Source organism: Oncorhynchus kisutch, linkage group LG11, assembly GCF_002021735.2.
Source record: "Oncorhynchus kisutch isolate 150728-3 linkage group LG11, Okis_V2, whole genome shotgun sequence".
NCBI lineage: Eukaryota > Metazoa > Chordata > Actinopteri > Salmoniformes > Salmonidae > Oncorhynchus > Oncorhynchus kisutch.
This window is the reverse complement of record NC_034184.2, coordinates 22,238,218-22,252,559: the sequence shown is the minus strand read 5'-3', so window position 1 is coordinate 22,252,559 and position 14,342 is coordinate 22,238,218. Positions and strand designations below refer to the sequence as shown.

The following is a 14,342-nucleotide window of genomic DNA, read 5'->3' as shown; positions in this document are numbered from 1 at the left end:
CTTTGGCTTGACTCTGAAGTCAGCAATGTTGATGGTCAGTCGGCAACCCCTACACACCATAAACCTCAAAAATGAAAAGAGGGGCAGGCAGAGGGCTTCAATGAAGGCCTATGAGTGCTTGCCATTCGGAAACTCCCGGTTGCCGCATCGAAAGTGCCCTTCATCTTGGAGTTAATTTGTACAGCCTGACACTATACAGTTCATGTTTGAATTACTACATGTTGTTGCCAACTTCATGGGTCCGCACCTAACCTCTCTCTTCGACTCAATACCACAGACCAGGGGTTCTTAAACTTTTTCAGCCTGGGAGACAAATTAGAAACTCTGATTTTTCCTGGGACCCAAGCCTCGGAAACTATATGTAAATACATTCCCTTATGGCTAAAACAAATGCAATAGACAAAAACAAATAATGAAATGAAAACTACAATTTATATGGGTATTTTTACCCAATACTCTTTACACAACTGTCTAGGTTGGAACTGTTGCTGTTAAAAAAAAAAAAATATCATTTTCATTCTGAACTGGAATAAACAGATTTTTCACATCACAGATGCAACCCTAAGTAACAGTACAGATAAAAAATTCAGGCCTACTGTACATCTTACTGTAGAAAGTATTGCTGAAAAAAAGTCTAGGTTGGAGGCCTGATCATTATTCTTAATTTGTAGCTTGCTTTGGCTAATGTTAGCGATTAGCTGTGTACAAGCCCAGGGGATTGTTTGAAAGAGAAAGTCATATCTCCTACTATGAGAGATAGTACTCCATTATTTTCACTGACAACAATGCCTTGCTAGCCGACTTACTTTTCCACTGTCGAAGTACTGTTTCCTGAAGCATTCTGCTCTGTTTTGAAAGAACCTACATGGGTTGACGGTCATGCTGTGGCTGTTTGGTCAGGACGTTTTTTTTACCCCTTTTTTTCTCCCCAATTTCGCGGTATCCAATTGGTAGTAGTTACAGTCTTGTCTCATCGCTCCAACTCTCGTACGGACTCGGGAGAGGTGAAGGTCGAGAGCCATGCGTCCTCCGAAACATCCCAACCAAGCCGCACTGCTTCTTGACACAATGCACATCCGACCCGGAAGCCAGTTGCACCAATGTACCGGAGGAAACACCGTACACCTGGCAACCTGGTCAGCGTGCACTGCGACCGGCCCGCAAGAGGAGTCGCTAGTGCGCAACGAGACAAGGATATCCATGCCGGCCAAACCCTCCCTAACAAGGACGACGCTGGGCCAATTGTGCGCCGCCCCATGGACCTCCCGGTCGCGGCCGGCTGCGACAGAGCCTGGGCTAAAACCCGGAGTCTCTGGTGGCACAGCTAGCACTGAGATGCAGTGCCTTAGACCACTGCGCCACCCGGGAGGCCTCAGTAAATATTTAAAAGGGTGAATCAGCTTTAATATTGAGGAAAGATTTTTGCTTCCATCGATGTAATTGTTTGCATAATTTCCATTTCCATACATTATGAGTATATATATATATATATATATATATACACTTTGAGAATATATACATATACACTGCTCAAAAAAATAAAAAGGGAACACTAAAATAACATCCTAGATCTGAATGAATTAAATGTTCTTATTAAATACTTCTCTCTTTACATAGTTGAATGTGCTGACAACAAAATCACACAAAAATTATCAATGGAAATCAAATTTATCAACCCATGGAGGTCTGGATTTGAGTCACACTCAAAATTAAAGTGGAAAACCACACTACAGGCTGATCCAACTTTGATGTAATGTCCTTAAAACAAGTCAAAATAAGGCTCAGTAGAGTGTGTTGCCTCCACGTGCCTGTATGACCTCACTACAACGCCTGGGCATGCTCCTGATGAGGTGCCGGATGGTCTCCTGAGGGATCTCCTCCCAGACCTGGACTAAAGCATTCACCAACTCCTGGACAGTCTGTGGTGCTGGTGGATGGAGCGAGACATGTCCCAGATGTGCTCAATTGGATTCAGGTCTGGGGAACGGGCGGGCCAGTCCATTGCATCAATGCCTTCCTCTTGCAGGAACTGCTGACACGCTCCAGCCACATGAGGTCTAGCATTGTCTTGCATTAGGAGGAACCCAGGGCCAACCACACCAGCATATGGTCTCACAAGGGGTCGGAGGATCTCATCTCGGTACCTAATGTAAGTCAGGCTACCTCTGGCGAGCACATGGAGGGCTGTGCGGCCCCCCCAAAGAAATGCCACCCCACACCATGACTGACCCACCGCCAAACCGGTCATGCTGGAGGATGTTGCAGGCAGCAGAACGTTCTCCACGGCGTCTCCAGACTGTCACGTCTGTCACATGTGCTCAGTGTGAACCTGCTGTCATCTGTGAAGAGCACAGGGTGCCAGTGGCGAATTTGCCAATCTTGGTGTTCTCTGGCAAATGCCAAACGTCCTGCTCGGTGTTGGGCTGTAAGCACAACCCCCACCTGTGGACGTCGGGCCCTCATACCACCCTCATGGAGTCTGCTCAAACGGTCAGAAACAGACACATTTGTGGCCTGCTGGAGGTCATTTTGCAGGGCTCTGGCAGTGCTCCTCCTTGCACAAAGGCGGAGGTAGCGGTCCTGCTGCTGGGTTGTTTGCCCTCCTACGGCCTCCTCCACGTCTCCTGATGTACTGGCCTGTCTCCTGGTAGCGCCTCCATGCACTGGACACTACGCTGAGACACAGCAAACCTTCTTGCCACATCTCGCATTGATGTGCCATCCTGGATGAGCTGCACTACCGGAGCCACTTGTGTGGGTTGTAGACTCGGTCTCATGCTACCACTAGAGTGAAAGCAAAGCCAGCATTCAAAAGTGACCAAAACATCAGCCAGGAAGAACAGGAACTGGTCTGTGGTCCCCACCTGCAAGAACCACATTTTTATTGGGGGTGTCTTGCTAACTGCCTATAATTTCCACCTGTTGTCTTTTCCATTTGCACAACAGCATGTGAAATTTGTCAATCAGTGTTGCTTCCTAAGTGGACAGTTTGATTTCACAGAAGTGTGATCGACTTGGAGTTACATTGTGTTTAAGTGTTCCCTTTATTTTTTGGAGCTGTGTGTGTATATATAAATAAAAACCTTTTTTTTTTTTTGAATTATTCCCCGCAAGCCCTACCACCCCTCCCCTAAATGGAGTAAACTAACAATCAATAGCACTTTAGGCTTCTACCTTCAATTTATACACATTTTCCAGACAATCTATTTTACAATAGTTATATTTTGTTTTATTTGTAACTGTACTATTTCACAACATTTCTGAACCTACATACATATTACAAACCCAGTATGTTTTACATTGGTCATCTTGTTAGTCCCACCCTTCAGCTCCATTCAACCCCTCCCATCTAGCTCTTAACACCATCCATTTTGGATTTCTATTTGCCAAATATTCTCAACTGTGCTGTGATGCTTCACAAAAGTACTGAACCTTTATATTCTCATAGCTTCTACAGATTGTAAATTAAATACAATTTTTTGCAAAAATAATTATGTTATTGATTGACTGACTTTTCAAATCACCCAGTATTGCAATCTGCAGCGTTAGTTCCAGGTAAATGGTGCAATTTTTCAGCCATTCCTGGACCTGTGACCAAAAACTAGCTAACATATGGACAGTACCAAAATAAATGATCTAATAACTCTGCCTCCTCGCAGCAAAATCTGCAGAGCTGGGAAGATGGCATCCCCCATATGAACTCAGCAAAAAAAAGAAATGTTCTCACTGTCAACTGCATTTATTTTCAGCAAACTTGTGTAAATATTTGTATGAACATAAGATTCAACAAACTGAACAAGTTTCACAGACATGTGACTAACAGATATTGATTAATGTGTCCCTGAACAAAATCAAAAGTAAACAGTCAATGCAGCTGGTGGCCACACCAGATACTAAGTAGTGCAGTGCATCTCCACCTCATGGACTGCACCAGACTTGCCAGTTCTTGCTGTGAGATGTTACCCCACTCTTCCAAAGGAACCTGCAAATTCCCGGACATTTCTGGGGGGAATGGTCTTATCCCTCACCCTCCGATCCAACAGGTCCCAGACGTGCTCAATGGGATTGAGATCCGGGCTCTTCGCTGGCCTTGGCAGAACACTGACATTCCTGTCTTGCAGGAAATCACACACAGAATGAGCAGTATGGCTGGTGGCATTGTCATGCTGGAGGGTCATGTCAGGATGACCCTACAGGAAGGGTACCACATGAGGGAGGATGTCTTGCCTGTAACGTACAGCGGTGAGATTGCCTGCAATGACAACAAGCTCAGTCCCATGATGCTGTGACACACCGCCCCAGACCATGACGGACCCTCCACCTCGATTCCGCTACAGAGTGCAGGCCTCGGTGTAACACTCCTTCCTTCGACAACAAATGCTAATTGACCGACATCCCTGGTGAGACAAAAACGCGACTCGTCAGTGAAGAGCACTTTTTGCCAGTCCTGTCTGGTCCAGCAACGGTGGGTTTGTACCCATAGGTGACGTTGTTGCCAGTGATGTCAGGTGAGGACCTGCCTTACAACAGGCCTACCATCCCTCAGTCCAGCCTCTCTCAGCCTATTGTGGACAATCTGAGCACTGATGGAGGGATTGTGAGTTCCTGGTGTAACTAGGGCAGTTGTTGCCATCCTGTACCTGTCCCGCGGGTGTGATTTTCGGATATACCAATCCTGTGCAAGTGTTGTTACACATGGTCTGCCACTGCGAGGACGATCAGCTGTCCGTCCTGTCTCCCTGTAGCGCTGTCTTAGTACAGTACAGACATTGCAATTTATTGCCCTGGCCACATCTGCAGTCCTCATGCCTCCTTGCAGCATGCCTAAGGCATGTTCACGCAGATTCATTGTTTATAGTTCATTGAACAAGCATGGGAAACAGTGTTGAAACCCTTTACAATGAAGATCTGTGAAGTTATTTGGATTTTTATGAATTATCTTTGAAAGACAGGGTCCTCAAAAAGTTTGGTTTATTTTACATTTTTGAATCTGGCGTTGTTTTTTGTGTCAATTCATAATCCATGTGCCATGGAATAGGTACATCCAAAATCTCTTTTGCAATTTCTATGGCACAGCTGTCAATTTTTTGGTCGTTAAATTAAATTGGTATACATTTTTATTTATCACAATTTTCTTTAACCATTTATGGTCTTTAATGCAGGGCCGGCAGACAACTTCCTTACTCCCCCCCCCCTTACACTTAACCACAATATTTGTATTATTATTTGTTCTGTCTTTTCAGGTGGATTAAACTGAAATTGCAACCAACTTTAAGGTTTGTTTAAAAAATATATATTTTTGAGATGATTTAGTTTTCAAACAACTGAAAGTAAGCAGTTGTAATCTGAATAAATGGAAAAAGGAGTTCCCGGACTTAAAGACTTTAATTGCATCAAGAGGTTACTCCTCTGTAATTTGGCCTTCACATGAGTCTCTGTACAGATGTTAATTTTACATTATTATTAGGAAAAAAATCCATACAATTAACTTTGGTTTGTGGAGATTGAGGAGACTGAAACGGAAACATTCTTAAAGTACTTCCTCGTTCAAAATATCATTCGGTGATTCATGCTGGACTCTATTTTTTGGTAACATTTCTATGTCAATTTCCTTTGATAATATGGACTCTTGATCTAAATTGCTTTTGTTTTATAGAGGAGCACTGAATTGCATGGCCTCTAAAGGCACATTTAAGTGTCCCATACAATAAGGGGGATCTGCTGTACCTATGTTAAGTTGGAAAAAGTCAATTATAAATTATCCTGTCCTAGTTATAAACAAGTTATCATCCAGTAGGCTTTGATTACATTTCCAATATCCTCGTCCACGTGGAAATTCTGTAAGATAGAGAGATAGAGATATATCTCTATCTCTCCATCTACATACACACATACAGGAGAAAATGACAAATCAATCAAGATGACTAGCTTGATTAAGCCTCTCTCACTAGGTCGGGGTATTTAAGCTAGAGGTCGACCGATTATGATTTTTCAACGCCGATACCGATTAAAAAAGCTGATGCCGATTAATCGGCAGATTAAAAAAAAATGTATTTGTAATAATGACAATTACAACAATACTGAATGAACACATTTTAACTTAATATAATACATCAATAAAATCAATTTAGCCTCAAGTAAATAATGAAACATGTTCAATTTGGTTTAAATAATGCAAAAACAAAGTGTTGGAGAAGAAAGTAAAAGTGCAATATGTGCCATGTAAGAACGCTAACGTTTCAGTTCCTTGCTCAGAACATGAGAACATATGAAAGCTGGTGGTTCCTTTTAACATGAGTCTTCAATATTCCCAGGTAAGAAGTTTTAAGTTGTAGTTATTATAGGAATTATAGGACTATTTCCCTCTATACCATTTGTATTTCATATACAGTGCCTTGCGAAAGTATTCGGCCCCCTTGAACTTTGCGACCTTTTGCCACATTTCAGGCTTCAAACAAAGATATAAAACTGTATTTTTTTGTGAAGAATCAACAAGTGGGACACAAACTTTCTTAACAAATCAAAAACTGAAAAATTGGGCATGCTAAATTATTCAGCCCCTTTACTTTCAGTGCAGCAAACTCTCTCCAGAAGTTCAGTGAAGATCTCTGAATGATCCAATATTGACCTAAATGACTAATGATGATAAATACAATACACCTGTGTGTAATCAAGTCTCCGTATAAATGCACCTGCACTGTGATAGTCTCAGAGGTCCGTGAAAAGCGCAGAGAGCATCATGAAGAACAAGGAACACACCAGGCAGGTCCGAGATACTGTTGTGAAGAAGTTTAAAGCCGGATTTGGATACAAAAAGATTTCCCAAGCTTTAAACATCCCAAGGAGCACTGTGCAAGCGATGATATTGAAATGGAAGGAGTATCAGACCACTGCAAATCTACCAAGACCTGGCCGTCCCTCTAAACTTTCAGCTCATACAAGGAGAAGACTGATCAGAGATGCAGCCAAGAGGCCCATGATCACTCTGGATGAACTGCAGAGATCTACAGCTGAGGTGGGAGACTCTGTCCATAGGACAACAATCAGTCGTATATTGCACAAATCTGGCCTTTATGGAAGAGTGGCAAGAAGAAAGCCATTTCTTAAAGATATCCATAAAAAGTGTTGTTTAAAGTTTGCCACAAGCCACCTGGGAGACACACCAAACATGTGGAAGAAGGTGCTCTGGTCAGATGAAACCAAAATTGAACTTTTTGGCAACAATGCAAAACATTATGTTTGGCGTAAAAGCAACACAGCCCTGACCACACCATCCCCACTGTCAAACATGGTGGTGGCAGCATCATGGTTTGGGCCTGCTTTTCTTCAGCAGGGACAGGGAAGATGGTTAAAATTGATGGGAAGATGGATGGAGCCAAATACAGGACCATTCTGGAGACTTTTGCAGACACTTGATGGAGTCTGCAAAAGACCTGAGACTGGGACGGAGATTTGTCTTCCAACAAGACAATGATCCAAAACATAAAGCAAAATCTACAATGGAATGGTTCAAAAATAAACATATCCAGGTGTTGAATGGCCAAGTCAAAGTCCAGACCTGAATCCAATCGAGAATCTGTGGAAAGAACTGAAAACTGCTGTTCAAATGCTCTCCATCCAACCTCACTGAGCTCGAGCTGTTTTGCAAGGAGGAATGGGAAAAAATTTGTCTCTCGATGTGCAAAACTGATAGAAACATACCCAAAGTGACTTACAGCTGTAATTTCAGCAAAAGGTGGCGCTACAAAGTATTAACTTAAGGGGGCTGAATAATTTTGCACGCCCAATTTTTCAGTTTTTGATTTGTTAAAATAGTTATGAAATAATATAATATATATGAAATATCCAATAAATATCGTTCCACTTCATGATTGTGTCCCACTTGTTGATTCTTCACAAAAAAATAGTTTTATCTTTATGTTTGAAGCCTGAAATGTGGCAAAAGGTCGCAAAGTTCAAGGGGGCCGAATACTTTCGCAAGGCACTGTACCTTTGACTATTGGATGTTCTTATAGGCACTTTAGTATTGCTAGTGTAACAGTATAGCTTCCGTCCCTTTCCTCGCTCCTCCCTGGGCTCGAACCAGCAACACAACTGCCTCCATCGAAACAGCGTTACCCAAATGCATTTCCATCACCCTCACCTCGATTTGTATTTTTTTTATAGCCATAAAAAAATTATATATTTATATTTTTAAATCCTGCATCTTATTTTTCATAATTAGCTATTAATATTTGTAGTAACGTGGGCAATTTATGCAAAGGAATTCTCACCAGTTTCGCCATTACCAAAATTACATTATGGCAAACAATTGTGAATCATCCTACATGGTCCCTAACATATTTTTTTCCCCTCACAAAAATTCTGGGATACCTACAGACTCAACCATAGACTCATATATTATCAACAGTTACACCATCACAGAGCCAACTCAAGAAAGGTCTTGATATACAAATGCATATACAGTTGCAGCTGTATGAGAAGGCTTGTAAAACTGCGCAAAAGAAATGGGCAGAAACGGGGAGATTTGATTAACCATTGTCACGTCCTCGATGGAGGTCAGATATACCCCCGTCGTGTCGTTTTATACATTTTAGTTGAGACTCATTAAATCAAACTTTATTGTCACATGCACTGAATGCAAAAAGTAGACATTACCGTGAAATGCTTACTTACAAGCCCTTAACCAACAGTGCAGTTCAAGAAGAGTTAAGAAAATATTTACCAAATAAACTAAAGTAAGAAATAATAAAAAACAAATAAACATAATAACGAGGCTAAATACAGGGGGTACCGGTACCAAGTCAGTGTGCGGAGGTACAGGTTAGAGGTAATTTGTACAGTCGTGGCAAAAAGTTGAGAATGACAAATATTATTTTTCACAAAATTTGCTGTACCATGATACTACAGAATGCTATGAAGAGTGATCAGATTAATTACAATTAATTGCAAAATCCCTCTTTGCCATGCAAATGAACGGAACCCCCCCAAAAACATTTCCACTGCATTTCAGCCCTGCCACAAAAGGACCAGCTGACATCATGTCGGCGATTCTCTCGTTAACACAAGTGTGAGTTTTGACGAGGACAAGGCTGGAGATCACTCTGTCATGCTGATTGAGTTCGATTAACAGACTGGAAGCTTCAAAAGGAGAATGGTGCTTGGAATCATTGTTCTTCCTCTGTCTCTCGCCTATTCAATCTCAGGAGGCTGAAGAAATTCGGCTTGTCACCAAAAGCACTCACAAACTTCTACATATGCACGATCGAGAGTATCCTGTCAGGCTGTATCGCCGCCCGATACCGTAAGGCTATCCAGAGAAAAATACCTGCCCTCCAGGACACCTACACCACTCGATGTCACAGGAAGGCCATAAAGATCATCAAGGACAACAACCACCCAAGCCACTGCCTGTTCACCCGCTATCATCCAGAAGGCGAGGTCAGTACAGGTGCATCAAGGCAGGGACCGAAAGACTGAAAAACCACTTCTATCTCAAGGCCATCAGACTGTTAAACAGCCACCACTAGCATTGAATGGCTGCTGCAAACATACTGACTCAACTCCAGCCACTTTAATAATGGAAATTTATGTAAAACTATATCACTAGCCACTTAATATAATGTTTACATACCCTACATTACTCATCTCATATGTACATGTATATACTGTACTCTATATCATCTACTGCATCTTGCCATCTTTATGTAATAGATGTATCACTAGCCACTTTAAACTATGCCACTTAATAGAATGTTTATATACCCTACATTACTCATCTCATATGTATATACTGTACTCTATGCCGTTCTATACCATCACTCATTCATATATCTTTATGTACATATTCTTTATCCCTTTACACTTGTGTGTATAAGGTAGTAGTTGTGGAATTGTTAGGTTAGATTACTCGTTGGTTATTACTGCATTGTCGGAACTAGAAGCACAAGCATTTCGCTACACTCGCATGAACATCTGCTAACCATGAGTATGTGACAAATAAAATTTGATTTGATGATTTGACCCATACTTTAAGGCTGCAACAGACAATTTGATGATCCCTGCCAGTGACTCACTGGCATCAGTCATCACTATTGCAATTTAAAATGGTGCTGACAATAGCTCAAATAAAGGGAAAGGGGGATACCTAGTCAGTTGTACAACTGAATGCCTTCTGAAATGTGTCTTCTGCACTTAACTCAATCACTCTGAAACAGCCTTGTCGATGATCAAAAAATGAAATATAGAGTTTGTTAATTGCACATGTTTAGTATTAGTGGGTTGAAAACGTCGCTTTGCTTAGTTTTACTTCCTAACGTGTTCCCCTTTAATACCTGAAAAAACGGAATCGTCTCGAACAACTTCATACCTGGCATGGTTGGGGCAGGTTGTCTATCACTGCTTTTGCCCAGTGTTGCCTCATACACAACGGTGATATCATAAACAGCATCCAGGTGATCCCTCATGGTCTCTATGGCAACGTGAGAGGCTTTCATTCTTGGGGTCAGAACATGGTCTAAGGCAGCCAGCCCTGAGGGAAATAAACAGGAGAGCATTGGTTAACTCTGATGTGCCAGGCAACATGCAGTGGTAGCCCTTTACACTCGTACCTGTATACATGTTGAAAATGGCAGATTTGGGCACTAATGTGTCTCAGATGGAACATGGTAGCTGTACAGTAAAATGCTATACATGACGTCAGAGCTCGGGCTCTGTGCTTCACATTGCTGTATGGTTTTTGATTGACGGCTGTTCTGAACTTGAGCGTGACAAGTAGTCGTCCCCCTCCTCCCTCCCAGTAATTGGGCAACCTTTGCAAATGTTTTGTCTGAGTGAGGGAAATGCTGTAAATTAAGAGGACAAAGTATTTTGAAAGATGAGATATTGATGATTATAATAAATACTGCTTTGATGTCATACAAGCCAAACACCTGTGAGTCCAAATGTGCACTGTACATTTCCAAATCATTAAACTCATGCCATACAGCTGAAGTCAGAAGTTCACATACACCTTAGTTTCACAATTCCTGACATTTAATCCTAGTAAAAATTGTCTTAGGTCAGTTAGGATCAACACTATTTTAAGAATGTGAAATGTCAGAATAATAGTAGAGAGAATTATTTATTTCAGCTTTTATTTCTGTCATTACATGCCCAGTGGGTCAGAAGTTCATATACACTCAATTAGTATTTGCCTTTAAAATTGTTTAACTTGGGTCAAACGTTTTGGGTAGCCTTCCACAAGTTTCCAACAATAAATTGGTTGAATTTGGGCTCATTCATCCTGACAGAGTTGGTGTAACTGAGTCAGGATTGTAGGCCTCCTTGCTCGCACATGCTTTTTCAGTTCTGCCCACAAATGTTCTATAGGATTGAGGTCAGGGCTTTGTGATGGCCACTCCAATACCTCGACTTTGTTGTCCTTATGCCATTTTGTCACAACTTTGGAAGTATGCTTGGGGTCATGGTCCATTTGGAAGACCCATTTGCGACCAAGCTTTAACTTCATGACTGATGTCTTGAGATGTTGCTTCAATAGATCCACATAATTTTCCTATCTCATGGTGCCATCCATTTTGAAGTGCCTCTTGCAGCAAAGCACCCCCACAACATGATGCTGCCACCCCCGTGCTTCACAGTTGGGGTGGTGTTCTTCGGCTTGCAAGCCCCCCCCCTTTTCCTCTAAACATAACCATGGTCATTATGGGGCCAAACAGCTCTATTTTTGTTGCATCAGACCAGAGGACATTTCTCCAAAAAGTACGATCTTTGTCCCCATGTGCAGTTGCAAACCGTAGTCTGCCTTTTTTAATGGCAGTTTTGGAGCAGCGGCTTCTTCCTTGCTGAGCGGCCTTTCAAGTTGTCGATATAGGACTCATTTTACTGTGGATATAGATACTTTTGTACCCGTTTCCTCTAGCATCTTCACAAGGTCCTTTTGCTGTTCTGGGATTGATTTGCACTTTTCGCACCAAAGTACGTTCATCACTAGGAGACAGAACACGTCTCCTTCCTGAGCGGTATGACGGCTGCATGGTGTTTATACTTGTGTGCTATTGTTTGTACAGATGAACCTGGTACATTCAGGCATTTGGAAATTGCTCCCAAGGATGAACCAGACTTGTGGAGGCCTACAATTTTTTTTCTGAGGTCTTGGCTGATTTCTTTTGATTTTCCCATGATGTCAAGTAAAGAGGCACTGAATTTGAAGGTAGGCCTTGAAATACATCCACAGATACACCTCCAATTGACTCAAATTATGTTAATTAGCCCATCAGAAGCTTCTAAAGCCATAACATCATTTTCGGGTATTTTCCAAGCTGTTTAAAAAAGGCAGTCAACTTAGTGTATGTAAACCTCTGACCCACTGGAATTGTGATACAGTGAATTATGTGAAATATTACTTGTGTCATGCAAAGTAATGTCCAAAACTATAGTTTGTTAACAAGAACATTACAGAGTGGTTGAAAAACAAGTTAATGACTCCAACCTAAGTGTATGTAAACTTCTGACTTCAACTGTATATAGTGTCAACATTCAGTTACAAGATATTATGTCATAGCCTGGGTTGTTCTAAACATAATTAGCCTGTTCATTGTGAAGAACATTTGCATGCACTGGACTCCTTTCTACGCACACAAAAATTAAAGAATCGGTTTCTCTCTGAATTGCATAAGATCGTATTTCATAACTTAGCTTTAGAATCATGCCCAAGTGACCCAGATTGTGGTTTTATAATTGACGTTTTTGGATTGTGTCTTTGGAGAGGTGCATGGCCACTTGGAGACACCAGTCCTCTCACTCAAACCCTAGTTTGTTTATGTTTATTTTATTTAACTAGGCAAGTCAGTTAAGAACAAATTCTTATTTACAATGACGGCCTACCAAAAGGCCTCCTGCAGGGACGAGGGCTTGGGATAAAAAAAAATACAATATAAATATAGGACCAAACACATCACAACAAGGGAGACAACACAACAAAGGGAAAATTAAGACAACATAGCATGGTAACACAAAACATGGTACAAACATTACTGGGCACAGTCAACAGCACAAAGATCATTAAGGTAAGAGACAATACAACACACAAAGCAGCCACAACTGTCAAAGTGTCCATGATTGAGTCTTTGTTAGATAAAACTGTCCAGTTTGAGTATGTTGCAGCTCGTTCCAGTTGCTAGCTGCAGAGAGAGCTGCAGAGAGAGCTGCAGAGAGTTGCTAGCTGCGACCCAGGGATGTTGGTATGTTGCACCTACCCCACATTTTCCAGGAAAATTCCTCTCATGTATCCAGAGTATTTTCAGATTTTGCTAACGAAAATGTACAGTAAATATAATAATTTACCACTAACTGTAATAATTGTACCGTTATCTCCAAACTGTTCTGTCAATAAATGCTAACAGCAATACAGCACTCCATTTAAATAATCAGGTCATATATCTGAATGGTAGACAGTGGACAAATTGCAGGATCAATGGACAAACGAGCCCATACTTAAGAGGTGACGAATGTAGTCTTTGTAATCACTAAAATCAGAAAGAATGTCGGCTGCACTTGAGACCAACAATTATCTAAAACCATATATGAATTGGCGCCGGAGGATGGCAGCCGTTTCATGGGCTCTTAACCAACCGCGCGATTTTGTTTGTTTATTTGCATTTTTGTAACTTATTTTGTACATAATGTTGCTGCAACCGTCTCTTATGACCGAAAAGAGCTTCTGGAAATCAGAACAGTGATTCCTCACCTTGAACTGGACGAAGAATCTCTTTAACGAAAAGGACAAAGGGGATTTACTCCAGACACCCGAACAGACCCTCATCTCTGTCATTCGCAGGAGAAAGAGACATCGCGGAAAGAGATCAGGGTGCCTTGTGAGGATCTGCCGACGAGTGGCTAATCTTCCCTTGCCATCCGTACTACTGGCCTATGCACAATCGCTGGAAAATAACGATATCTAAAGAAGTCTCAAGGTTTTGCTCACCTGAGGTAGAGTATCACATGATAAGCTGTAGACCACTCTACCTAGAGAGTTTATCAATTTTTTGTAGATGTCTACATACCACCACAGACTGATGCTGGCACTAAGACCGCACTGAATGAGCTGTATACCACCATAAGCAAACCGGAAAGAGCTCAGAGGCGGCACTGCTAGTGGCCGGGGACTTTAATGCAGGGAAACAAATCGGTTATACCCAATTTCCATCAGCATGTTAAATGTGCAACCAGAAGAGAGAGAGAAATTAATTAATTAATTTTAAAAAACTGCAATCCCCTTTACTCCACACACAGACGCTTACCAAGCTCTCCCTCGCCCTCCATTTAGCAAATTTGACCATAAT

General features: G+C 41.7%; 1 protein-coding gene across 1 annotated transcript in view; it reads right to left on the bottom strand.

The window, feature by feature from the left end:
• LOC109899871 (1-acyl-sn-glycerol-3-phosphate acyltransferase epsilon) overlaps window positions 1–14,342 on the bottom strand; it is an 87,825-nt gene that overhangs the window by 51,452 nt on the left and 22,031 nt on the right. Inside the window, exon 6 of the mRNA XM_020495483.2 lies at window positions 10,370–10,531. Within this exon, the coding sequence (XP_020351072.1) occupies window positions 10,370–10,531 (162 nt within the window). The remainder of the gene's footprint in view (window positions 1–10,369; window positions 10,532–14,342) is intronic.